The sequence below is a fragment of the Saccostrea echinata genome, unplaced genomic scaffold (genome assembly GCF_033153115.1).
Source record: "Saccostrea echinata isolate AGI-Se365-2 ecotype Australia unplaced genomic scaffold, CSIRO_AGI_Sech_v1 ptg000001l, whole genome shotgun sequence".
In the NCBI taxonomy this organism is placed as follows: domain Eukaryota; kingdom Metazoa; phylum Mollusca; class Bivalvia; order Ostreida; family Ostreidae; genus Saccostrea; species Saccostrea echinata.
In genome coordinates, this window is record NW_026889750.1 from 3732923 (window position 1) to 3760504 (window position 27582).

General features: G+C 32.9%; 1 protein-coding gene across 1 annotated transcript; it reads left to right on the forward strand.

Moving 5' to 3' along the window:
* The first annotated feature begins 6836 nt into the window (after positions 1-6836).
* LOC133179804 (uncharacterized) lies at positions 6837-27154 on the forward strand. The gene is made up of 9 exons (XM_061314521.1): positions 6837-6872; positions 11580-11758; positions 11916-12031; positions 14450-14516; positions 18407-18520; positions 18633-18723; positions 26210-26298; positions 26399-26509; positions 26856-27154. Exons 2-9 carry the CDS (start codon positions 11603-11605, stop codon positions 27030-27032), a joined length of 921 nt encoding a protein of 306 aa, XP_061170505.1. The 5' UTR covers positions 6837-6872; positions 11580-11602; the 3' UTR covers positions 27033-27154.
* Positions 27155-27582: the final 428 nt, after the last annotated feature.

A 27582-nucleotide genomic window follows, 5' to 3' on the forward strand; every position in this document is an offset into this window, starting at 1 on the left:
CGGAAGGCCGTGGGTTCAAGTCTCGGCCATGACAATCATAAGTTGATAGAAAGTAGACAGCAACGTTCCTTCGCCAAGCTCTCGGCACTTAGAAGTGAAAGTTGCGTACCTTTCGGATGAGACCTTAAAAAATTGAGGTCCCGTGTAACGGTAGGAGTTGGCACGATACAGATCTCTCTGCCCAATGACCCTGAGTGTTGAGTAAAAAATGTGAGAAAAAAAACAAGATGTGTTTGTGAAACACTGATGCCCCCGTATGGCAGCTTATGGCTAAGGTTAAAGTTTCTCAAATGCAAGTCAAACTCCAGGTCAAGAAATCAAAAATGTTGGTACCCAAAGAAAGGTTTTGTCCCGAGAAATATACCCGAGAAATATACCTGTGAAATATGAAAGCCCTAGTACAAACCGTTGAAAAATTATGGCAAAGGTTAAAGTTTTTTCAAAGTAAGTAAAACGACAGGGTCAGGGTCAAATGGTGCCCAAGGAAAGGTCTTGTCACAAGTGATGCACATGAACGTGAAATGTGAAAGACGTAGAACCAAACGTTCAAAAGTTATGACCAAGGTTTAAATTTTTTAAAAGTAGGTCAAACTCCAAGTTCAAGGTCAATGCCAAAATTGTTGGTATCCTAGGGAAGGTCTTGTCACAAGGAATATACATGTGAAGTATGGAAGCCTTAACTCCAACTGTTCAAAAGTTATGGCCAAGGTTAAAGTTTTTCAAAAGTAGTTCAAACTCCAAGTTCAAGGTCAAAGGGTCAAAATTGTTGGTATCTAAAAAAAGGTTTTGTCACAAAGAATGCATATGCTAAGTATGAAAGACCTAACACCAACTGTTAAAAAGTTATGGTCAAGGTTAAAGTTTTTCAAAAGTAGGTCAGACTCCAAAGTCAAGGTCAAAGGGTATAAGTTGTTGGTATGTCAAGAAAGGTCTTCCCACAGGAAATGCATATGTGAAGTATGAAAACCCTGGCATTAACTGTTCAAAAGTTATGGTCAAGGTTAATTTTTTTCAAAATTGTAGTAGGTCAAAGTTGTTGGTATACAAAGAAAGGTATTTTCACAAGGACTACACATGTGAAATATGAAAGACCTAGCACAAACTGTTCAAAAGTTATGGCTTAGGTTAAAGTTTTATCAACGGTAGGTCATACTCCAAGGTTCAGGTCAAAGGGTCAAAGATGTTGGTACTCAAAAGAATGTCTTGTCACAAGAAATACACATGTGAAGTATGAAAGCCTGAGCTCCAACTATTTAAAAGTTATGGCCAAGGTAGAAGTCTCACAAAATTTTGCAAAAGTGGGTCAAACTCCAAGGTCAAAAGGTCAAATATGATGGTACCCAAAGAAAGGTCTTGTCACAAGGAATACACATGTGAAATATGAAAGCCATAGCTCCAACCAATCAAAAGTTATGGGCAAGGTTAAAGTTTTTGCGGACAAAGACAGACAGACAGCTAGACAGATAGACAAACAGACAGACAGACAGGGCAAAAACTATATGCCCCCGAATCTTCGATTACGGGGGCATAAAAAAAAATGAAACCCTTAGCCGGTATATGGTGACGTCTCTATATGAGTGAAAATATCTCGAATGGAACGTAAGGTAATATACAATCAATCAATCAAAATGAATAGATATTTATGTGTATGAAGTTTTATGAAATAACAGAGGTAAATCATTTTGTCCATGATCACAATTTTTACTCAAGACTTTTGGATAAAGACCTTCGTAACCTTCGACGCCCCCGTATGGCAACTTATAGCAAAGGTTAAACTTCCTCAAATGCAAATCAAATATGTTACTACCCAAAGTAAGGACTCATCTCTAGAAATATACCTGTGAAATATGAAAGCCCTAGCAGCAACCATTTAATAGATATGAAAAAGTTTTAAAGTTTTTCAAAGGTAAATCAAACATTAAGGTCAAGGTCAATTGGTCAAAATTAATGGTACCTAAGGAAAGGCCGTCTCACAAGAAATATACATGAGAAATATGAAAGCCATAGCACATATCGTTCAAAAGTTATGGCCAAGTTTAAAGCTTTTCAAAAGTAGGTCAAACTCCAAGATCAATGGATTACAATTGTTGGTATCCAAAGAAAGGTCTTGTCACAAGGAATAGACATATTAAATTTGAAAGCCCTAGCACCACATGTTCAAAAGTTATGGCCAAGGTTCAAGTTTTCCAAAAGTAGGTCAAACTCCAATGTCAAGGACAAAGGGTCAAAGTTGGTGGTATCCGAAGGAAGATCTTGTCACAAGGATTACATGTATGAAGTATGAAAGCCCTATCACTAACTGTTCAAAAATTATGGCCAAGGTTAAAGTTTTTCAAAAGTAGGTGAAATTCCAAGGTCAAGGATAGAGGGTCAAGGTTGTTGATATCCGAAGGAAGATCTTGTCACAAGGATTACAAATGTGAAGTATGAAAGCTCTAGCATCAACCGTTCAAAAGTTATGGCCAAGGTTAAAGTTTGGTAAAATTTTGCAAAACTGGATCAAACTCCAAGGTCAAAAGGTCAAATATGATGGTACCCAAATAAAGGTCTTGTAACAAGGAATACACATGTGAAATATGAAAGCTATAGCTTCAACCATTCAAAAGTTATGGGCAATGTTAATGTTTTTGCGGACAAACTGACAAACAGGACGGACTGAGCAAAAACTATATACCCCCGAATCTTCGATACGGGAGCATAAAAAGCGAGAAAAGATCAAAATTAATGGATCAAGGCTTGTAGTTACGCAATCAAAGCATTTTTGAAGCTACGCTAAGAAAATAAAACTATTATTTGAATGTCTTTTAAAATGTTTTGTCTTTTTAGCAAGATTGTTTTGAAGGACGGACCATTCGTTATCTATTGTAGTAAGAAATGCAAATAGATGATATCACTCTTTTGAATAGGTGAAATCACCAATTGAAAACGAAAAGGTGATTTTTATCAATTGGAATACTAGTATATAGAATATATATCACATAAAATATGCATCATTATAAATATGTAGTTTTTCTTATCCATATATTTTATGACTTGAATTTGTAGACCACGCTGTTTCTTACTTAAAATTTAGTTATTTATTTTTAAACATACATATCATTTTTTCCTTTTTAAGTATCGTCAACATTTGTTTTAAAATTTTAAGGGATTTATTATTCATTCTTTTAAGAATAGGATATTGTATTACTTTGACGTAATGATTGTAAAATTAATGCCATTTTTTCATCAAAAAGGTTTCTCTGATGATTCTCAGAGGCTTGTTCGGGACTTGGTTTCTGCAAGTTTTAAGGCACTAAAAACAGGAAGCCATATTTTATTATCGATAAATAGAGGATATTCAATGTTTTGTAGATGAATATGGAATTTATTTCACGAGTGGGACAGGATTTTTTGATATTTTCACGAGTGCGAAGCACAAGTGAAAATATAAAAATAATCCTGTCTCACGAGTGAAATAAATTCCATATTCATCTACAAAACATTGAATTTTCTGTTTATTACATTTTCTTTGATTTTCTTTTGCCTCTGTTTTTTCTTAACACAGTGTCATAGGCTTGACGTCATAGTTGAGTGGATGAGACGTCATAGCTTAGCAGTTGTGAGATTGAAACATTATATAGCATGGATTTTAGCAACATATTTGGGGAGAAATTTGCAGTTTTAGCTCTATCTCTATCTTATGACAGGCCAGAAATTATTTTTTCTTACTTTGATATCCTTTCACACTGTGAGAGAATATCATTTTGGTATCCTTTCACACTGTGAGAGAATATCACTTTTATTCAATAAATAAATCACAGTATTTCACTGTTGAAAATGTAATAAATTACACAAAACGATATACTTTTTTCAAGTATTCGCAAAAATCAAACGGTTTTGTTTGGAATATTCAATTCAACGATATAAGATATCTTCAATGGTTTTCCTGTTGAGAATAAATATATTTGATATGATTTAGGGGCATTTTTATTGGCAATTTTTTAAATTATAATGTACTAAAAAGGGTTTTACAAATGTTGAATTTTAAAAAATCGGCAAACGTAGAGTTTTTATCATCCACAATCTATAAGAAGAATATCATAAATATTTCTTGAATTTACTTTGAAACTTTTAATTTTTGAAATTCTCACAGTCGTCATGGCAAAAGACATATTGTTCAAGAGTAGTGATGAATTATTATATTTTACACTATTATGCTAAATATTCAATACTCATGTATTTGCATAGTACAATACTGTACAGCTTCCTTTCCTGGAGAATACTATACAGAAAGTAAATAACTTAGCTTATGTAAACAATAATAACAATGAAGAGAAAGTATCAGTAAATATAACAAAACTGTCTGTAAGTAAAATATGTGTAACTTTACAGGGATTGATAACATATGGTGTTTTCTGCATTCCTTTGCATTGCATTTTAGCAAAATTGTCTTGAAGGACGGACCATTCGTTATCTAATGAGAAAGAAATGCAAACAGATGATAACACTCATTTGAATAGGTGAAATCACCCATTCAAAACGAAAAGGTGATTTCGTCCATTGGAATATATAGGTGATATCATCTATTCGATGGGTGATATCATCCATAACTCTCAATTACTAAGAATTTTAATAAATATAATTTAAAATATGCATCATTATAAAGAAGATGGGCAAACAAGACGTGCAGAATGCCTATAGCTTCAGATATATATAAATTATATTCAATAAGTTTTTGGAATAAAGTTCTTATTATTGAAATTTAAGAAATTATGACAATCAAACTTTTCTGCCGAAAATTTTATTAAAAAAATAATGTGGTATTCTTGGGGTTCGAAGCCTTGGCAATAAAAATCCTGAATATCATTTTTACTTTGAGAGTATCACGCTAACCACTACGCTACACAACTTTTGACAAATCATGGTATTTTAATGATGTTTGTGAAACGAACCTTGGACTTCAACTATTTCTCGGAAATATTCGAATTCTGTGTCATAAAAGTGTATATTCTTAATGTTTAGTGGGTCTTTGCTCCATGTTCTTGTTAGCCAAAAATAGGATGCCATTATTTCAATACAATTTTCAAAAACTGGAAAATTTTGCAAAAAGACACAAAACAAATCGGATCTTCTTAAAGTCTGATCTTAGTACATGTACATGTAATCATAAGCTTTGACTAATTCATGTTTGATTTTGAAACTACAGTATCATTGTGTTTCAATGCAAAACAAATCCTTATAAGGAAGGATTATTGCGTTTAAACGCAAAGATTATTGCGTTTAATCGCTAAAATCATTGCGTTTAATCGTTAAAATCATTGCGTTTAATCGCAATACTATTGCGTTTAATCGCAAAAAGTATTGCGTTTTAACGAAAAAATATTATTGCGTTTAAACGCAAAATGTATCGCGTTTAATCGAAAAAGTATTGCGTTTAAACGCATAAGATTGCGTTTAATCGCAATCTTTTGCATTTAAACGCAAAGTGTTTTGCGTTTAAACGCAATATACATTGCGTTTAATCGCAATCTTTTGCGTTTAAACGCAATGATTATTGCGATTAAACGCAATGTTTTGCGTTTAAACGCAATAATTATTGCGTTTAAACGCAAAAAAAAAAATTTCTTTCTCTGAACTGGCCTCAACGGGCTTCCGTAAGGACCCACTCATACAGTATGGAAAAATTGTGCTTTAGTATGAATAATTGATCATTTTTGCCCTTTTTGGTGTATGTATGCTATTTCATAGACGAATAATTTCAATCTTTTTGAGATTGTTGCGATTTTTGGGGAATTTACATAAAGTATATGTATAACGTTAACGTGTACGTTAAAGTCGCACCATAGGCATTTCGCTCCTCTTGTCCGCCCATCTTCTTTGAAAGGTTTACTTATCCATATCTTTTATAACTTGACCTTGTAGACCATTCTGTTTCTTACTCTTAAAATTTATTAATTTATTACTATACAATTATTTTGACGAAATTTAAGTAGCAAGTAAAATTTTTAGGGATTTATTATTCATTCTTTTAAGATTAGGATATTGTATTACATTGACGTGATAAATGTTATATTACTGTCATTTTTGAATCAAAAAAGTTTCTGTGATAGATGATTCTCAGAGGCGAGATAGGGACTTAGTTCTTGCAAATTTTAGAGCACTAAAACAGGAAGCCAAATTGTATTGACGATAAATTACAAATAGGTCTAGTTTTCCCTTTTTTCAAGCATTTGCAAAAATCAAACGGTCTTGTTCAGGATGTTTGAATTCTCTTTAAAATTTGAAAGTAAGAGTAAAATCTGATAACAAAAAAGTGCATTTTCATTTTTTTAAAATACATAGGACAAATAATTTACGATTCCTCAATCTTTTAAGCAAAACGTGTGTAGAAATTCATGGTTGTCAAAAGCTGAAATATTGTCATTGAATGAACACTTATATAAGGCATTTTTAAATGAAGAAATTAATTAAATTTAGTAAATGCTATTAACTTCATCCTCGGTCGGGTGTAAAACCCCCACTCCAATATCCCCTCTTCACAATAAGTAGGTTTAGATATTGCATCATTGTGTTAAAAACTTTTTCGGATATATCAATGACTGTATCTTTTTTAAATCAGTAAAATTTCCATATTTTATGTTTACGCCCGAATTTACGCCTCCTCACGAGTAGACGTAAACTATTTGCCTCACTTCAGTCCGGCGTAAATATACTCCCTTTATTGAAATTAACGCAAATCTTCGGGCTAGTCCCGAAATTACGCCGGAGTAGAGTTACGACTTGTCATACGATATTTTATGAAACGTGTCCCATTTGACAAAGGTCACTCCTAAGTAGGTCTGTTTTTCTTATGGCGGAATAATCATAGAAAGCGTGGAAAGTAGACAGATGAGGTAAGATTAAAAATCTTTACAGCATTTGCAAAGATAACAAACGCGACAAATAATTCCATAGAATGTATAGGGACTAATCTGCTTTGAAGACCTATAAATTAATGTATCATTGTCGTCGATAAGGTTTCATAGCTTTTTTTTTCATAGAAGGTGATTTTGTATTAGCTAGAAGACTAGCGAGAGTATTTCTGTTTCATTAAAGAGCGTATCTTTTTCGCCGGACAAAAATTAGGCTAAAATTTTACGTCAACTCATGGATAGGCGTAAGTTCGGGCATAAACATAAAATATGGTGACTCTAAGTATTTGAAAACTATCGAAACAGTCAATATGATGTATAATTTAAACCTACATATTGGGGTTTTTAACGGGGGTTATACCGATCCAGTGATGTGATTGACAACTCATTTTTTTTTGGGGGGGGGGAGGGGGGGTTGTTTCATTGCTGAAAAAGTGGTAGATGTACAAAGTTTCTGGTATATTTCGGATATACATGTACTTAATTTCGTTTTTGTATTGTAAACGATTTTGTGTGACTTAATTTTCATTTTTTTTTGTCTTTCTTTTTTCCATATCTGATCTGCCATATATCATGTTTCCAACTCAAGAATTATCGAATTAAGTATTAAATCTTACAATATATTGATCAAATCATGGAGTTTCAACCCAAAATTTTAACTCATAGGAAACTGTATAATTAGTCACTCAAAAAATCGTAAGAATCGATGTCTCAACACCCTCATTCGGCGCAGCGGTACGTGATTGTTTACGAATTCTTAAATGTATATCAGGCCACTTTTAGTGATTTGATAATTTGTTTGTCCTCTGAAGACCAAGTATTTCATCTATGGATCGATCCTTTTTACAAAGAGTGTGTGAGAAAGTTTTAAAATTTGTTATTGATAGGTTCAACATGCCTTTTTGTGATTATTCAATCGAGTAGATCTTCGAGGGGAAATCTTTTTTAAAAAAAAAAAAAGCTAGAACCAAAAACAAATCAATACAAAAAACACTACTTTTGCAAGCCCAAGCACATTTCCCCTCGATCTCATCTGTGTTTTATACATTGGATTTGAATTAAAGCAGAGAGCAAATCTCTCTAAAAGGTTTGCAAAATTTCATTTTTTAAAGAAATAAATGAACCATATTTAGTTTCATGCATATGGCAACAGCAGCTATTTTGGATTTTTAAACACCAAAATCTTGGAGAGACACTTGCGCATCAATATTATTGTCTTAACAACTGGAGAAAAAATCCATTTAAAATAAAATTCCTTTTGGTTTCCATGCATTCCATACATTTAAACCAATATTCCTTTAGAAACCGGTTTGACCAGATCAAAAAAATAAGATTTTTATACTTCAAGAGAATTGGTTGGACGGTTACTGAGAAAAATGAGATTTAAAAATATCAATTTTTCTCCTCCTTCATATGTTTCAATGGAACTGATCGGCATTTTGAAAAAGGGGCACTTGTAACAATAAATGTATGTAAGTACAGCCAAGATATATTATTGGGGGAAATTTTGCTCTGAGGGAAATCACACTCTATAACTACTACACAGAGTACATGTAGGATTTCCCCCCGGAAAATTGAATCAGATGTGGGATTAGACGTGGGATCAGAAAGGGGAAATCCTACTCTAGAGTCAGTTTTTCCATGGGGGAAATCCTACTCTAGAGCCAGTTTTCCTTGGGAAAGATTTTAGAGAGGAAAGCCTAATCTACAAGTTTAACGATGCTAACCGTTTACAAACAAGTCCACACTTGTTGAACCTATATAATTTAGAATTGGTCTTAATTACATTGCTTAACAAAAATTTTGTTGTTCAAAACCCAATTACTTTTTTTTCCAATAATTAAATATCGCAAGTAAAGTCGGCAAAAGTAAGGGAAAAAAGATGGGGAATTTTGTTTCTAAAGCCATCATAAATGTTTGCATAATCATGCAAATAGGTCATGCACTAAATAATTTGAGCAGAGCATTTTGTTATCCAATCAAGTTCTCAGGTGCCATGCAATGGAGCATAGCTATAGTGCTATCGGTAATCTATTGATCAAGGATGTAATTCACGAGATAATCACATTGTGTAAACAAGCTGTTGATCTTACTTTATATGATTATTTATACAGACATAAATATAAACTATAAAATGTCTTTCTTTGTTTGGTAGTTTTGGTATTAATGTTCCAGCTATTGTAGAAAAAAAATTACATGACCTTCCTGCTCGGGGGTTATGTTTTGTTTTAACTTTTTTTTTTGTTTGTTTGTTTGTTTGTTTTTTGTTGTTTTTTTTTTTTGTTTGTTTTTTGTTTTTGTTTTTGTTTTTGTTTTTTTTTTTTTGTTTTTTTTTGGTTTTTTGGTTTTTGGTTTTTTTTTTTTTTTTTTTGGGGGGGGGGTTGGGGGGGTTTGTTTTTGGTTTTTTGTTTTTGTTTTGTTTTTGTTTTGTTTTCTTGTTTTTTGTTTTGTTTTGATTTTTTTTTTTTTGCAACAACTGCATTATTAACTCCCATACTAATAACCAAAAAAAGCATTTTATTCTTTGAATTAGCCCAAGCAGGTTTCGTATGTGTGAAAAATTTTACATGTAACCTTTTTGGCTATATTTCGTTAGCTTACTTGGGTCTGCAACCCCGTTAACAACCATCCCGTCAGTACACAAGTTATCCTGATCTGCTGATTGACATGGGTTGATATCGACGTCGACATCGTAAACTAAATGGAGTGTGTTAGAGGTGCATATGTATTTGCACCTGTCTATTTTTTCAAATTAATGATAAAAAAAATACACTTTATAACACCTTTGATATCTACACATATATAAACTGTAACGTTACCGGTAAAACGTGTTGTTTAAAATGGATTACGGATAATAAATGTATAATTATTTCTGACTTTAGATAATGAGTTTCTGAAATAAAATAATCGTGTTGGAATTAATTTCGTTGTTTACTAACAGACACGAAAATAACGAAATTTAATCCAAACGAAATTAAATAAGTTTACAGCATACATGAAAACCATATATCCTGAAGTCAGAAACATATTAAGGAGAAGCGCGGACTTAGAATTTAGCCCGGGGGAGGGGGGTCTGTTTAGGGGTCCGAGGGAACAAAGTCCTTTAGAAGCTTTAGTTAAACATCTATTAGGAAAATATATTTTTTACTCAAAGGGTTCAGTAATTTTACATTTATAACGTCGATATATGACAATATCTTAATTTTTAAAGACTGATATTAAATCACTATAAAAATTAGAATAAATGTCGATGATATTTGCCTTTAAATTTCGTTAAAAAATTGCTTCTGTTGAAAAGAAAGATACTTGAATTTTAAGGAAGAAATTGAATGACCGACAAGATCAAACCATGATACATGTAGTCCATCCTATGCCCAACTACATTTAGTAAACTGTAATACATGCGGAATATCTACGATCTAATTTATTAACACTAAGTCAAAATGAAATCCTGCCGAAATATGGCTGAAATAATGATTTTTAATAAGAACAATCAATCAATCAAAATGAAATCAGCATACATGAATATACATGTAAGATATATTTTCTTAGATATTAACCAACTAAGAAGAGTGAGACACCTCTATTTTGTGGCATATTTCCTTTGAATGAATAATGTTTACATCCACTGGATATTTCCTTTATTTCTTGAGCAATGACTCTTCCATCAATGTAACACAACGTACATGTAGATGATGTTTGTAGATAATAAGGTGTTTTTGATGTGTCTCCTGATATTAATGACTTTAATGTTGATGGAATTTTTACGAAAGCTTTGGCCCTTAGACTCTGAAAATTTCCATTAATTTACTGTTTTTCGGACTTCATTTTTCTTTTTCTGTGATTGTAGATAATGGGCTGATTTTTGGTATTATAATATCTCTTGATTTCGACGACTTACGGATCAAGTTCTAGTTTCGTGATGATTGACCATTTTTTTTAACAAGAATTATGGCTCTTAGACGTTGTAAAGTTCTTATAATTCACTGTTTTCTGGACTTTTTGTTTGCTATAATGCTTAGAGATATGAGTTGCAGTTGATGTTCGGTATTTCTCTTGATATTGGTGACTTAAAGATCAAATATGAATTCTTTGTTGATTGATCCATTTTCCAAATATAGCCCTCAGAATTTGAACATTTCTAATCAATCACAGTTTTTGCCTTTTTTTATTGCTTTGATTAAATGTGTAAGTGATCACCATTTTACGCAGCATAAACATGTTGTGGTAAAGCAGTTTGTGAGATATTTTATCTTTGTGCCATTTCCACCCATTGCTATTTTGACAATCCAGGATTTTCACATTGAACTTGCGAATTGTGACTGTCTCATATCAGTTTCTAGCATACACACCAACAATAAAGATCTATATCACTCCTGAAAAAAGAGTTTAATTGCCTGGTAGATAGGAATCAACATGCTCATCTACCTGTCTTTATATGTAACTTCGTGAAAGGTAATTTTGTAAGTAAAAAAGAAGCTCACTAACAAGCACAAAAGTTGCTTATGATGAAAAGGGTTATTTAGAAAACATGTAGATCATATGCAGGATTCAGAAGAGACTATAGGAAGACGGATTTCTGCATCTGAAGTATTATACCCCTGAATAACAAATTGAGTCCCGATCCTCATTCCTGATGCGAAATAAATATCTTTAAAGCATTTTCAAGATTCAGTTTTTAACTTGCAGCTAGAATTCAACTTACATAAAACATGATTCCAATAGTTGATTTGGCGCCCTATTCATTATCGGCAACAGCGGACCAAGTGGATACCTCTACATTACGTAAACTAGCCGATGAGATATGCCATGCTTTTCAAGATGTTGGCTTTGTCTATTTGAAAAATCATGGAATACCTCAACAATTGGTCAGTGATAGTTGAACAGATCTATAAAGAAAAAAATCAATAATAAAGTATTGAAACAAATTAACTTCAATTTTGACATCAATATTTATGATAAAGATGAATATTTTTCATTCTACAGTTGTTATGCTTATAATTATAACACCTTGTGTTTCTGTAGATCAGCGACGTGTTTACAACATCTGGAACTTTTTTTGAACAACCAGAAGAAATGAAACAAAAATATGCTATTCCCCGAGGAGAATTTCACGGCTATATTTCATTTGAGGAAGAGAAGTATTCATGCTTTTTGACTTCCTTTACTTACTTTTTTGATTATTTTCCATCTTTGCTTCGTTAAAGAGTAATAATCATGCCATTAAGTAATTTGTTAGACGAGAAAAAAAAACACCTTTTAAAATTAAAATGGTTTAAACATTAACTAGTATAAATAATGAAGAAATGTTAATACATGTTTACTGTCTATTGATTGAATTCTATACATCTGTATACATCTATCAGTATTATCATAACCTATCAGTTTTTTCAGTTTGCTTCACAATTTAAAAATATAGTTATTTAAATTTTCTTTTATGTCAAATCTTGATTTTAAAAAAATTAATTCAGTATTATGTATTTTCGTTCATATATTTACGTCACGGTATTTAATCGTATGACTTTTTGCTATCCGTTACTGTTTGTCGTCTTCCGTCGTCCATAAAGTTTTTGAACATTTTAAGCTCCTTCTCTGATATAAATTATTTTTAGCACATAACATCTATAGATAAAGGGGAACAAAACTAAATTTTATGGCATCAGTCCCTTTTGGGAATGAGATGTGGGGACAAAACCCTCAATATTCTAGCACTCTTTAAAAATCATCTTCTTTACTCATGGACATCTTGTAGGCAAACTGCATGAGAAATTTTGAAATTCAAATTTAATTTCTGGTGCGGGTTAAGGCTTCAGGTATGTCTTAGTCATACACTGAAAATGCATAACAACTCATGGCTATTAAGCATGCAATCGAACTGTTGTATGTTTAAACAAAAACTCGCCAACCTTTCCAGATTTGTGAAATTCATTTACCTTGGTGAACCCTCAGGCTGTAGATAAGTTGGTTATATGCTTCAAAGGTATTGCTAAGTCTCCCTTTTGAAATTTATTTATATTTATAGACTTTAAAGAACAAAATGTATGCACAATGGTAGTCATGAAAAAGGTGAAGATAACGACCAGTGATCAATCTCAGAAAATCTACAAAAAATACAGATCTCTGAACACGGCATAAAACACGGACCCCGGGAAATTCCGAAAGTGGAATCAGGTGCCTAGGAGGAGTAAGCATCCTCTGTTGACCGTAAGACCTACATGTAAGATCTTTGTATTGATCAGGTAGACGAAACATTTCATAGTAAAATTAAGTATAAAAACAAAGGCCTAAAAATTGGAATGAAACACGTCAGCCCAAATACGACCCATTGATAGGTTGTATTTGCTACCAAGGTCATTATGACGACGATAGAATTTACAGAATACACGAGATTGTTAAAATCAATGTAACATCAACTTATTTGTCAGTTACGTGCCTCGGTTTAAAAATTGATCGTACTCGGAGCATGTTCTTAATTATCGAATAAGTTGGGAAATGAAAACAGAATATGCAAGTGATAGTGGAATATTACTACAAAATAAATAAGTAAAAATCATCTCGTTATACAAGATAGTATGACTCTTATCGTCTATAGTCAGTAAAACATCCAAAATATGAAACAGATGTGGCAGACTCCAGAAGGTCATAGCAAGTTAAACGTATAGCTCCTCTACCAAATTGTGAAATTTATGTCACAGGGCGCATGCTCCGATTGAATGCAATGTCGATCATATACTCGCATACATATATATGTGATTATAGTAAGTAAAACATATGGTTCCTCGACCAAATTGTGAAATATATAGGGCTGCGCAATAATATCGATATTCCAGTATATTGCGATTCGTCAACAAAAAATACCGCATTGCGATACGTTTTTCCAGTACCGGTATATCGGTAAAATGCTTGGGCTTGGGATTTTAAAAGTAAAAATATGAAAATTAAGATGCCAGTAACGCTTTCAATCATGCCAAACTATAAGGTTGCCGTTGTATGGTTGTATTTCGTTGCAAAACTGAAGTGAAATCGACAACAACTTTTTTGCTACAACGTATTTATAGTACACATGTAGTTTTATTCACTCTTGTCATAAATGGAGGTTAATAAAATAAAAAAAGAGCATTTTAACCTTTATTAAAAATATTGCAATACATATCGCAATACAGTTTAAAATATCGAAATTCCCAGCCGATACCCAGCCCTAGAAATTGATGTCCTAGGGCGCAAGTCCCAGAGGTGGCGTAATGTTGATCATATTTTTAAAATGCATGTTATCATTAAAACATCCCTAATCCTCAGCATCTAAGAGACAAGTTACCTGTAAATCCCAAAATGAACATGGAGCCCTCACTAAATTGGAAAATTTATGAATCGAGATTTTCAGGTGAGAATGAGTTTTCATAGCGTAGAAAAAATCATGATACTCTGGTGATCGGTCCTCTTGGTTTCAGTATAAATAAAACAGTCTTCTTAGATCCGCGCCGGGTACACTTCTGCGTAAGAGTGTAAACGTTGTGGACCTAAAAAGTCTGATTTTAATAAATTTCTCTTGTTCTGAATAGAGTCAATCACGACAGACCAGTTTCTGATGCTCGAGAAGGTTACACTATGTTATTTTCCAAGGATGGTGTAAGTTGAGAATTTTCTTGTATGCCCTGAATCGAAACTATTGGTACATACATGTATGCAGATTGACCGATATATGCATCTTTCAATCTAGCTGTCGTCCGTTTGGAATTAACATATTTACAGCAGTTATAACTGCTTTTATCAAACTTATTTCTTGACATGGCCTATATTAATGAAATTACAGTAATGAGCCTTGGATTTGTTTCATGTAAATTGTAATTTTTGAGGCTGTCTCAGTGATGGGGAAATATATCTTTTACCATATGCCTCTGTTTTGAGTAATATTACTGCTGATATATTTATAATTAGGGACAGTTATCGATAACAGGTAAACCGGTTACCTGGTAAAAATCTATAATCGGTTAGTTGAGAGAAATACATGTATGTATAAATTTAAACTCAATTTCATATCAAAATTCACCTCAAATTATTTTTTTAAAAATCTCAATGTTGATATTTTTAAAATTTGATTTGGAGGTAATAAAGAATCTCCTGATTGATATTGTTGGGGTATTCGGTCAGTTTGTGAAATGTTTAAACAACCGTCAATCCCCAACCTGGGAAAGATATTTATAAAATCACTGTTGAGTAATGTGATCGTTATATATTGTCGGCAAAATTACAGTTAAAACCAAAAATGTAAATTGATAGGCTTTTCTTTTTTTTTTTCTTTTTTTTTTTTTTTTTGATGTTAAGAATGCAAAATAAATTTATGACATCTGGTGTAAGAAAAAAATTTTGGTATTAGACATCTGCTATCTTTTTGTCTCCCGCTTTCACTGAAAGTGGGGGATATTGATTTGGGTCTGCCCGTCCGTCTATCTATCTATCTGTCGGTCTGTATTTCTGTCTGTGTGTAACATTTTCGTTTCCTGACGATATATCAAGAACCCTTTGAGCTTTTGCAATGAAATTTTATATCACAATTGTCCATGGCCTTAAAAAACCCAAAGGTCCAAAGGTCTAGGTCATAAATATGCATTGCACATATGTAGTCTTCATATAATAATTTTAGTTTTTCTATAAGTTTTTACAATGATAATTTTGGTTATGAATTTCTTTAACTTTGAAAATACTCCTATTGACTTTTGGGTCAAAAGCTGAAAGGTCAAGGTTGTTTTTTTTTTCCCTTTCTCCATCTGCAAAATTTTCCACTTCTTCCATCCTCTCCTTTTTCCTTAAGCGGGGGACACAAATTCTCTGAACTAGCTTGTTAATTTTTGTTTTTCTTTGCTTGTGAAATTTTAAATAAAAACGGTGTTCTGTTAAGGAGGCTGGGGGGTCAACAAATTAACCATCAGATACAACTTAATCTTAAGCTGTCAACTATCATTTGGCAAACAAAAATTTCATACATTTTAGTTTTAAAATTTGATCATTTTTGTATATCTTTATATGGAGCTCTTCTTCTAAAGGAGATCAATATAGTCTGAAAATGGCCACAACCACCCAGCCCTCTTAAGGTAGTATGGGATACCTCCACGTTATGACGTATTTCCGTTGATGTATTGTTTTGATTTGCATGAGTGCTTATTATCGGGTCAAAATTTGTAGATACTCCGTTGATAAGATCGTTCTGAAGTCTATTTCAATGCAAGTTCTCACAAGTCGGCATTTTAAGTAAAAAATGACAAAAATATCGCAAGTATGTAAAGGATGACTGCACTTAACACCTGTTTTTGGGTCTTTTTCGGTTGCCTCTGTTGCTTTTATATCTTAACCTTTTTTCACTTTTGTATGTTTATGAAAGAATCCTGTCAATTTGGAACCAAATTTAAATCATAAAATGATTTTAGACTGTGATACAATAAAATGATTCAATGTTTTTGTCCTTACTGCTTTCCAAATATAGCGAATTTACACTTACCTGCCCTTGATTGAACACTAGATATGCATGAGAGGAGGAGCTAACATTGTAAGAATGGGTTTAAAATTAGACTTGATGAACAGCTGATAAATAACAATATGTTTGGAAAAAAAGAACGTGATCACTCTTTCCAATCTCCATCTCCATTCTGTATGGCACAAATACACTTCTGACAAAAGTTTCAAAACGGAATTAACAATATGAGCACGTCAATGTAATTAAAGCAGATTTTATATCAATGCAAGACGACTTAACGTGTTCGAACACAATGTCCTAGCTAGCACTAAACATGCTACCTTACAAGTCACGTGACGAAATTTGGTATTCACGAAGTTACCTGAGGTAAGAAATCACGTGGTGAATTATAATATTCAACATGTCACAATCCTTGGTTACAACACAGAGAGCGAATGTAAGAAGAAGCAGTTTTTTCTCTTTTTAACCATGAGCGCATGTTTGTCTATTCATCTTCTTTTGACACATTATTATTTATACAAATATACAACTACTGTTAAACGTAGAACAATAGACAAACATGCGCTAACTATATATAAAGTCAGTAAAAAAGTGGGCGTCCTCATTATCGAACGGAGATTCAAGAAATTGTGAAGACCCCTGCCTTTAAAAACAGATTCGAACTTCGTAAATACACACTTTCATTAAATGTAATTACACAAAGTTGTAGATTGGATGTTGACCATTCTTGCAAGGAAAAGAAAAATGCTTGTTTTGAAAGTTTATTTTGTAGCAAATTTCGCATGTCCTTAAGTGCAGTCATCCTTTACTTATAATTGTACGACGGACATTTAAAAAGCAAACCTGTATATAACCTGTATACCTGTATAATTTCTAAAAAATTAAGTTATATCTGATGGTTAATTTGTTGACAAACCCCCCCCCCCAGCCTCCTTAAGCAAAAGCTGTATTTCAATTGTTTGAGTAACTGTACAGCACCTTGTGTGCGGTGAGGCATGGATAAGTGCGATTACTTCACATTGTGCTGAATTATCACCAATCAATTATCACGTTAACCAGAGCTGGACTTCTTTGTTATTTAATTCAAGAAGTAACTGTTTGGTCACAAATCAGCTAGCTGTTGTATGTAGTCCCAAAACGTTTAGATGAATGCAATTGCTCTGAACAAGACATGTCCTGGAAAGCGATTGTCCATGCATTGTTTTCAAAACAGTACAAAGTTGAAACCTACACAGTGCGATTTTTTTGATTGGGAAAAAATGCTCATCATTTCTGAAATAGCACCCAGGTTTTTTCAACCCTTGGAAAATAAAGGATAACTCTTCCGCTCGGATCTTTTAATTCAAAAAATTTTAAATGCATTTTATATTTTCCATTTATATATATTTTTTCAATTTGTTTATTTCACTTTGCTAACATATTAAGATACATTCTAATTGTAGACTTTCATGAAATGTTATCAGTCTGTTTTCAAGAAATAAAGTTTCCCCAGTTTTTTACGCTTATTTTTGTTGAAAATTAAGAAAAAAAAATACTAAGACATATCTCTGTCATTTTTGGTTTTATATATATATATTAAGCTTATGAAAAAAGAATTATACAAGAAAAAAAATCATTTTTGTATTTCTAATTAAAATAATAAAAAAAATTATTAAAATTACAACTTCACATACTGAAAGGTGGGGGTATTTCAAATCCTCCTAATTTGGGTATATAAATATGTAGGAGAAGTTTAGTTTACGCTTAAAATCTACAATCCATTAAAGTTTAAGGCTATATTCACTTTTCCTATAGTGGCACATTCCTGTCTTTCAATCACTCCTCTATTAGCCTTTAAAACATTGTGAAATATTGACTGTATAGATATGAATATTATGCCCCCTTAGAACATAGTGTGCAATGGGGTCAGCTCTCCTCCTTTTTTGAAAATGAAATCTAAACACGTTGGTATTCTGTGAAAAATTTGTCCATGAGTAGTGTCTCCTCCTCTTTGTGTAAAGCACAGCTATGGCGCTATAAAATAATGTTTTACTCTTATTTTAATAAGACATCACCCAAAAACATGCCACCAGAAATAAGTTCAACGTTCAAGGAAATGTACATTACTTGTACAAAATTAGCATTAAAAATTCTGGACCTTCTCTCCATAGGATTGAACAAAGTAAGTGAGAACATACTTAATAAAATAAATCACAATAAACAAACATTTAACATCCATTTGTGAAATATAATTTCATTCTGAATACAAGAACACATCCTTTTCAACCTCACAGGACCGAGAATACTTGAGACAGTTTCACAGAGGAATATGTGTTGATGGGAATAACACAATGCTTCGATCAAACTACTACCCACCTCTAAAAGGTGAGTCTTTTAACAGTTTATAAATGTATTGTATAAAATATATGATACCAAAGTTAGAATAGATGGCATTCATTACTTACTCACAATACAGGATTCTAAAGACAGTAACAAATTATAAGGAAGGTTCATTTCTGTGTTAGGAATGTTTAAGGTATGAAATCCATGTGTAGTATTGCTTACAGTATGTTCATTTGAATCAGAAAATTCTACACGAAAAGAAGGAAACTCCTGCTTTGAATTTCACTTCGACATTAAGATATATCAACGACATTTTATCAAATGATAATAGTTATTTCCATTCAGATGTCATTTTGATGCATCCCCGTGATACTACAAAAGATACCACAAAGTCTGTCACATCTGTTTCATATTTGGCTATTGTAATGATTATAGACGTTAATGGCTAAATAACAACTTAACTATGTATAGAAATCGTGATGATTTCAACTTTTCCATCATAAATCTCCATTTTTTTTTGCAATGATATGCCAATATCACCTGTATATACATGTATGGTGTTTATGTCTCCCAACTGTTTCTAAACATCTAAACCACAAGTACAAGATGCTTGAGTTCCTCATTGACAATATTTATATAGTCTTCGAAGACCAGGCTTTCCTTCAATCCTGGAATTCCGAATGGACATTAATTGCGCTTCTTTATTAGCCGACCTGTTTTTATATTCTTATCAAGCAGAATTTATTCAAGAACTTTTTCATGTAACCTTCAATTTGACATTTAGAAATATCGACTTCACTTTATCAATTAATAATTGTTATTTCCATTTAATGTCGACTCAAAATATTTTGAACTCTAAATGAAAGATACCACAAAGTCTGCCACATCTGTTCCAAATTTGGATGTTTACTCATTCTGGAGGTAAATTGCCAATTGTTACTTAACTATATGACAATCGAATGACGTGCTTCTCCTTCATCAACCTTCCGTTTTTATGTACTAATGTTTCACTGTAACCTGCAGTGCTTATGTCTCCCAACTGACTGTTATACGAAACGTAGAGAATATCGTAAAGCCAAAAAATATTTCCAAAAAGTGCGTACCGACAATAATTATAGTGACATGGTTTTTAAGAGTAAACAATATAAGAAGACGTTGCAAAAACAGTTTAAGGAATACCAAAAGTCTTTTATATGTAAATTGCGTGGAATACGTTCAACAGATCCGAAAGCATATTGGTCTTTATTAAATAAAAATTGCGAGAGAGGTAAAAGTATTATTAATACTGTAGCTTTAGATACTTTTTATAAACATTTCAAGGAACTAAACAACTCTGTAGTAGATTCTGATATTGATTTGCCACACAATTTATATATATAAAATTTAACGATTAACCAAAATATTACTGAAAAAGAGGTCTTCGATGCTGTTAAATCATTGAAAAATGGTAAATCATGTAGTAGTGTTATGATACTCAATGAATTTTTGAAGAATTCCATTAGTAAATTGATGCCGGTGTTTGTCAAAATTTTCAATATTGTCTTTGAAAGTGGAATTATACCTGAATCATGAGCTAAGGGGATTATATGCCCAATCTTTAAAAATATAGGTGATCGTGCAAACCCAGACAACTAAAGAGGAATAACTATATTGAGTTGTTTTGGGAAACTATCGTGCAAACCCAGACAACTAAAGAGGAATAACTATATTGAGTTGTTTTGGGAAACTATTTACATGTATTTTGAATAATAGGCTATCCTGTTACGTGGGAAATTCTGGTATTCTTTGTGAAGAGCAGTCGGGTTTTCGGAAAGGATACGGAACTGTAGATCATATTTTTAACCTGAAGTGTCTAATCGACTTGTATTTAGCCAGGAGTAAAAAATTATATTGTGCATTTATTGACTACAAAAAAGCCTTTGATTCAGTTAATAGAACTTTACTTTGGCAGAAGCTTCTGCGCAGTAACATTAATGGTAAAATGCTTAATGTTTTGCAGAACTTGTATAAAAATGCCAAATCTTGTGCAAGAGGTGGTGCGAAATGCTCAGAGTTTTTTTTTACGTGTAATATCGGTGTGAGACAAGGTGAAAATCTATCTCCCCTTTTGTTTTCATTATTTCTTAATGATTTGACTGATTTCTTGTCCCATGCATATAATGGACTCACTGTTGTTGGTAAAATATCTCATTTACTTTTTGATAATGATGATATTGAGGTGTTTTTTAAGTTGTATTTGTTACTGCATGCTGACGACAGAGTTATATCTGCTGAAACTGCATCTGAGTTACAGTCAGCCCTGAATGCTATGTATCTTTACTGTGAAACTTGGAATCTCAAAGTTAATGCTTCAAAAACAAATGTTGTAATATTTTCAAAAGGTAGACAACCTGAAAATACTTTTTTCATGTACAATGGTGAGAAATTATCAACTGTAGAAGAGTTTCAATACCTTGGTATTATTTTTTCAAGGAAGGGTAACTTTCAGAAGAATAAATTAAGACTTGTGCAACAAGCAAGGAAAGCTATGTTTAGTGTTTTAAGTAAAGCTAGAAGCTATGTCTGCCTGTTGATATTTTATTACAATGTTCGATGCAATGGTTGCTCCTATCTTACTGTATGGTTCAGAAGTTTGGGGATACGAGAACAATAGTATTATTGAGTCATTACATTTAGAATTCTGTAAATATATACTGAAACGCAAAAGAAACGCAACAAGCAGTAATCTACAAATATTTGAATTTTTTATCTATTGATTTTCGAAAATGAATATACTAAGGTAAAACTTGATTTAAAAACATCAGAGATTTGATAAAAATGTTCAATGATTATCTCTTAACTTTAGAAAGTAACACATGGCTGTTAAAACACCCCCCACCCCGGCCATTCAATTACAGCGTGCAAGTCTGCCATGCACAACAGTTGCGGCTCGATTTCTACGATGCAATAGGTTCATCAATCTCGAGATCTGAGCGAAAGAAATATTCTTTGCCATTTTTAAATGCCTGTTTTTCAGATGATGAGGTCGAATTTTCTCTAGCCAAGCGCAGTGTAGGAACCCTTGGACTTCCGGTCCAAGGAATGTCATTCATGCTAATGATACGCAAGAGCCTGTTGAGGCGTGATGTGGGTCATATTTGCATCTGTAACTCTCCATCACCTTTATTTTGAGATTTTCCGGCTACGCAATGGAAATGCGTACTTAAGTCATTCTCAGAAAGCCTTGACATCGCTTACGGAAAAGAAAGGGGAATTTATTTCTCGGAACATTGCTGCATTATTTATGATGAACAGATACAAATCCTTAAAACCCAATATTATTGACAAATGTTTTGTTAAACATACAATTTTTGATTTTTGTTAAGCAGACTCAAACCTAACTTCCGGTAATGGTATGAAAATCATTCAACCGTTAAATTACCGATAATTACAAAGTTGAAGATGTCCTTACTTTTTAGATACACAATTATATCCTGTATGTAATATTTTCCCGTAAAATATTATGTTGCGTTTCTTTTGCGTTTCAGTATATAATGAAAGTGAAAATATCTACTCATAATGATATTGTGTATGGTGAACTAGGTAAAGTGCCATTGTCTGTATCTATAAATGCCAGGATGGTTGGCTTTTGGCAAAGAATTGTTTCTGGAAAAAATGTAAAGATCTCTCGAAAGTTATATGAAATTATGTATAATCTTCATAAAGAGGACATTTTCCAATTCAAGTGGTTGTCACATGTCAGTAGCGTACTGATCAAATATGGTTTCGGAAATTATTGGAATGATCAATTTGTTCCAAAAAATGTTTGCCTATCTAGAAAGGTTAAAGACCAATGTAAAGAAACTTTTATATCTGACTGGAAGTTAAATATTTTTAATTCTCCTAAATGTGTTAATTATAGGACCTACAAAACAAATTTTGGTCTAGAGAAATATTTTTCTTTGTTACCCTTTGATCTTGTTTATAGTTTAAGCAAATTTCAATGTGTTAGTCACAGATTACCTTTTGAATGTGGAAGGTTTTTAAATATAGATAGAGCAGATAGATTATGTGATCTCTGTAGTGTTGGAGAAATTGGAGATGAATTTCACTATATTTTTAATTGCAATTTTTTCAATGATGAAAGAAGAAAGTACATACCTGAAAAAGTTTAAAAAGTGAAAAATATCAATAGTTTTGCTAACCTGTTTAACAGTGATGATAAATTTACCTTAATTGGCGTGGCTAAATTTTGTAAGATTGTAATGTCTTTATTTCACTCTTGAAATTCCTTCCAATACCTCTAAATTAATATTGTATATATGTTAATCCTTTGTTCATTTGTTACCTTTTCATTGTTGATTTATTTCTTTTTGTACTTTTATGCCTCATGTGAGGCCATAAAGTGAATAAAATGTTTCAAATGTTTCAAATGATTCGATGAGTAAGAGCATGCTCTGAATATAATCGATTTTTAATTTTAAAGACTTTTGCAAATTCTGTAGTTGGTGTAATGACCTTGTCTGCAATTCTTTGGGTCGTTTTTTGATAGCTGCAGAACTGTAGCTCTCCGAAAAAAAATTTTGACAGACCGGAGAGCTACAGTGCCACCCATAGAGAAAACTGTATATTTATTGCGCACAAAAAATTGCGCTCGATTCTAGATTTATTTCTCCGTTTATTTAAACTGCCATCTGAAAATATTACTAACCGTGCGTTCCTAACACATTTTAAAACTATTTCGACAACAAAACATTCCACCATAACCGTTGGTAATAGCCCTCCTGGGCCTGAAATGGAGACCATCGAAAATTTCACTTATTAAGGTCTTCCGTCTCCACGGAAGACCTTATAGTGATTCTATTGTTTCTTTTTATTATTATTATTATTATTATTATTATTATTATTATTATTCTTTTTTTTAAGACAAAATTTTGTGCACGCGATTTCTCGAAAACTATTCAATGAATTTCCTTGAAATTTTCAGGGATAAAAGGTCTTTGTATGAATTTTATATAAATTCCGTTTTTTGGTAAATTCGGTTCCAGTGCCAAGTTATGGACAATTTTCTGATTTTAAAATGAAATTTTGTCCGCGAGTGTTCTCAAGAATGGCTTAAGATATTAACTGGAGACTTGTTAGAGATGATAGAACATGATTTCTAGATTGGAGAGGGCACCTTTTCGTTCGTCGTCGGCACTTCCGGTCGCTTACGGAAGTGATCAAAGAAATCGTTGAATTTCAACTTTCCTTTTTTAAATCAATTCTTACATCACATTATTGCATCTCTTTTGTAGTTTTGAAATATGTTGGTCCCACCGGAAACAGAAACGTCAACTTCCGGTTATAAGAGAAAAACTACATAATTTGAGTATTTTTCTTTCCCATTAATATCTTTTGTAGATAAAGTATTTGGAATGATTTTAAAATATGTTATTCAGACAGCAAATGTCTAGAGTAACCCCAAATATCTTTCAAAAACTCACTTCCGGTCGCGTGTTTTTTTTTTGTCCTCAAAATGAGAAGTCTGAGCAAGATCTTGGAAACGGTAAAAGATTATGACACCAGACTTATATGAGCAACAGACCTTAAGATGTAGCCAAAACCACTTGGGTTTAGAGCGTCAGCCGTCACTTCCGGTCGTCATAGGAAGTGATCAAAGAAATCGAAAATTTCAACTTTTCTTTTTTTATTTAAAAATTGCATCACTTTATTGCATCCTTTTCACAGATTCGAAAGATGTTGGTCCCACCAGAAAGAAAAACGACAACTTCCGGTTATAAGAAAAAAACTACAAAATTTGAGTATTTTACTTTCCTATAAATTTTCCTTATAGATAATGTATTTGAAATGAATTTTAAATATGTTATTCAGACTGCAAAGGTCTAAAGTAACCTCAAATATCTTTCAAAAAATCACTTCCGGTCGCGTGTTTTTCTGTCCTCAAAATGAAAAATTGTCTGAGCGAGATCTCAAAAACAGGTAAAAGATTAAAACACCAAATTTTTATGAGTAGCAGACCTTGAGGAGTAGGCAAAACCATTTTGGTTAAACGCGTCCGTCGTAACTTCCGGTCGTTTCAGGAAGTGATCAAAGAAATAAAAAATTTTAACTTTTCTTTTTTAAATTAAAGTTTGCATCACTTAATTGCATCTCTTTCGCTGTTTTGAAATAGGTTAGATTCCACCGGAAACGGAAACGTCAACTTCCGGTTTTAGGTGATAAACTACGTTATTTCGATATTTAACTTTCTCATAAATATTGCTTATCGATAAAGTACTTGAAATGTTTTTATGCATTTTGTAGATACTGCAAATGTGTAGAGAAAAGTCACAATTTTTTTTTTTAATAAAATTCACTTCCGGTCGCGTGTTTACCTGTCCTCAGAATTAGAATTTGTTCTCACAATATTGCTCGGCAACAGTAAACGACTGAAGTCTAAAACTTTCAGAACTGATAGTCAGTCATCGGTTTATTTGAATTGCGAGGAAATCTTATATCGCCGTTACTTCCGGTCGTGACAGGAAGTGATGCAAAAATGTGAATGGTTAATGGTTAGCACGTTGAATTTTCACGCTGACAACCAGGGTTAAATCTCCAGAGTGTCTGAATTTCTTTTATCACCTTTTCAGCTTGAATTTACGTTTTTATTTTCAAAATCGGACGGAAGACCTCTCATTGCTCGCAATGAGTTTCTAGTTTATACTGCCATTTTGGGTGGCAAGACAATTCGGCCCACTGCACTTCGTGCAGATGTTAACTACATCTGTAGTTGATAGAGGTCTAAGGAATTTCATGAAACCGAGCTTTTGTGCAGATTATGACAGAATTTGGAGAAATAAATCCAGAATTGAGCGCAATCTGTTGTGCGCAATAAATATACAGTGTTCTCTATGGGTGGCATTGTAGCTCTCCGGTCTGTCAATATTTTTTTTTCGGAGAGCTACAGTTCTGCAGCTATGACTGACAGGTTTCATACCAATTGTTAGGCCATTGCTCTAAAACAATTTTGACTACGGATTATTCTGTTTACTTGATTAAAACAAAGGGCTCTCGACAGGTGTGACTGGTTTACAGGAATGCTTGCTCTTCCAAGGCACCTGATTCCATTTCTGATGTTTCCAGGTGTCCACAATTTTGCCCAGATCACAATTTGTTTTGCTTACACGATTTATGAAATCAATCCCTATTCGTTTTATTTACTATTTTCATTCCATAGCAGCCCGCATGGCGCAGTGGTTAGAGCGTCTGCTCTAGAGTCGCGGAGTTAGGAGTTGATCCTTAAGTCGCGGGTTCGAATCCCACTGTGGGACGTGGAGACCGGTCCTTTGCATGAGACCGTATAAACCGAGGTCCCGTGTCGCAGTAGGTACTGTCACGAAAAAGATCCCTCACTGCTCAATGGCCCTAAGTGCCGAGTATAGGTCAAAAATTTACAGCTCTCCACCGGCAAGTGGTGGCGTCTCCATATGAATGAAAAATTCTCGAGAGGGACGTTAAACAACAAACAAACATTCCATAGCAATACAAAACAATTATGATTTTGCAGAGATAAAGGAGGGCCAGGCGAGATGTGGAGAACATTCGAGTTATGGCACCATAACATTTTTATTTCAAGACGATGTGTCGGGTCTGGAAGTAAGAAAAAAAATATGTAGATTTTCAAAATCAAATGTTTAATTTGCTTTTACAGATAGCTATTAATATTATGATTATATCTAACATGAAATCATTGAAGGCAAAGGGCCCCAGCGATGAATACCTCCCTGTGCCCCCTGTTGAGGGTTCCATCGTTATGAACCTTGGGGATATGATGCAAAGATGGAGTGCTGATAGACTAAAGGCCACGGTAAAAAAAAAAATATATATATATACATGTATGTTGTTTTTTTTTGTTTTTGTTTTTGTTTTTTTGTTTTTGTTTTTGTTTTTGTTTTTGGTTCTTTTTGTTCTTTTTTTTTTTGCAATCCATGAAATGTTTAGAGCGTAATATTAATCCAAAGAACATCTGGATTGATTCAATAATTATAGGCACATGATCCTCGCTTTAAATTAAAGTGAAAGCATTGAGAATTGGCAAAATTCTTTTACATGCAACTTTTTTTTTTACACGAAACTCATGGTGGGCACATATATATGTGTTGTATGTATCAAAATATTCTCATGCAAAATTTATTTAAATCTCTTTCTTCCAGAAACATAGAGTTGTTGTACCACAAGAAGATAAGGTCAGGGAGAGAAAAAGACAGTCCATTTCATTCTTTGTTGTCCCCGACGATGACGCCGTTATTTCATGCACAGACGGATCCAATAAATATCCACCCATACGATGTCTGGACTACGTAAAAACACATTTTGATGCCAACTTTTGAAGAAACTTGTTTAAAATAAATCATTCTGATGAGAATATTTGTACATTTATTCGAAGACAATTATATTGGTTGATATTTTCCTCCAGTGGTGGGTTTTTCTTTTGTCACTAGATTACAAGTGCAAGCAGTGTTGAGAACTATGGCATGTCAAACGTTACAATATTCGATCTTTTCCATTTGTATTCTATAATTTTTCGTTTGCATTGTAAAATGTTTATTTGTATTCTGTATTTTTTTCATTTGTATTGTAAACTTTTTTATTTGTATTCAATAATTCTTCAGTTGTATCGTATAATTTTTTATTTGTATAATTTTCCATTTGTATTGTATAATTTCTCATTTGTATTGTTATTCTCTTTAGAGAAGTGGACAGGCTTTCGCCTACATCCACTTCTCTTCGCAAGCCTTCATGTTTTGATTCTGGAAAACGTGTAAATCTCGAACCGGTGAAGGTCTTCACTTCAACTGACATTTCGTCTAAAATACGTCTGAATGTACGTAATAGACGTGTTATATTATCAATTTTAACATAAATACACACAATTGTCAC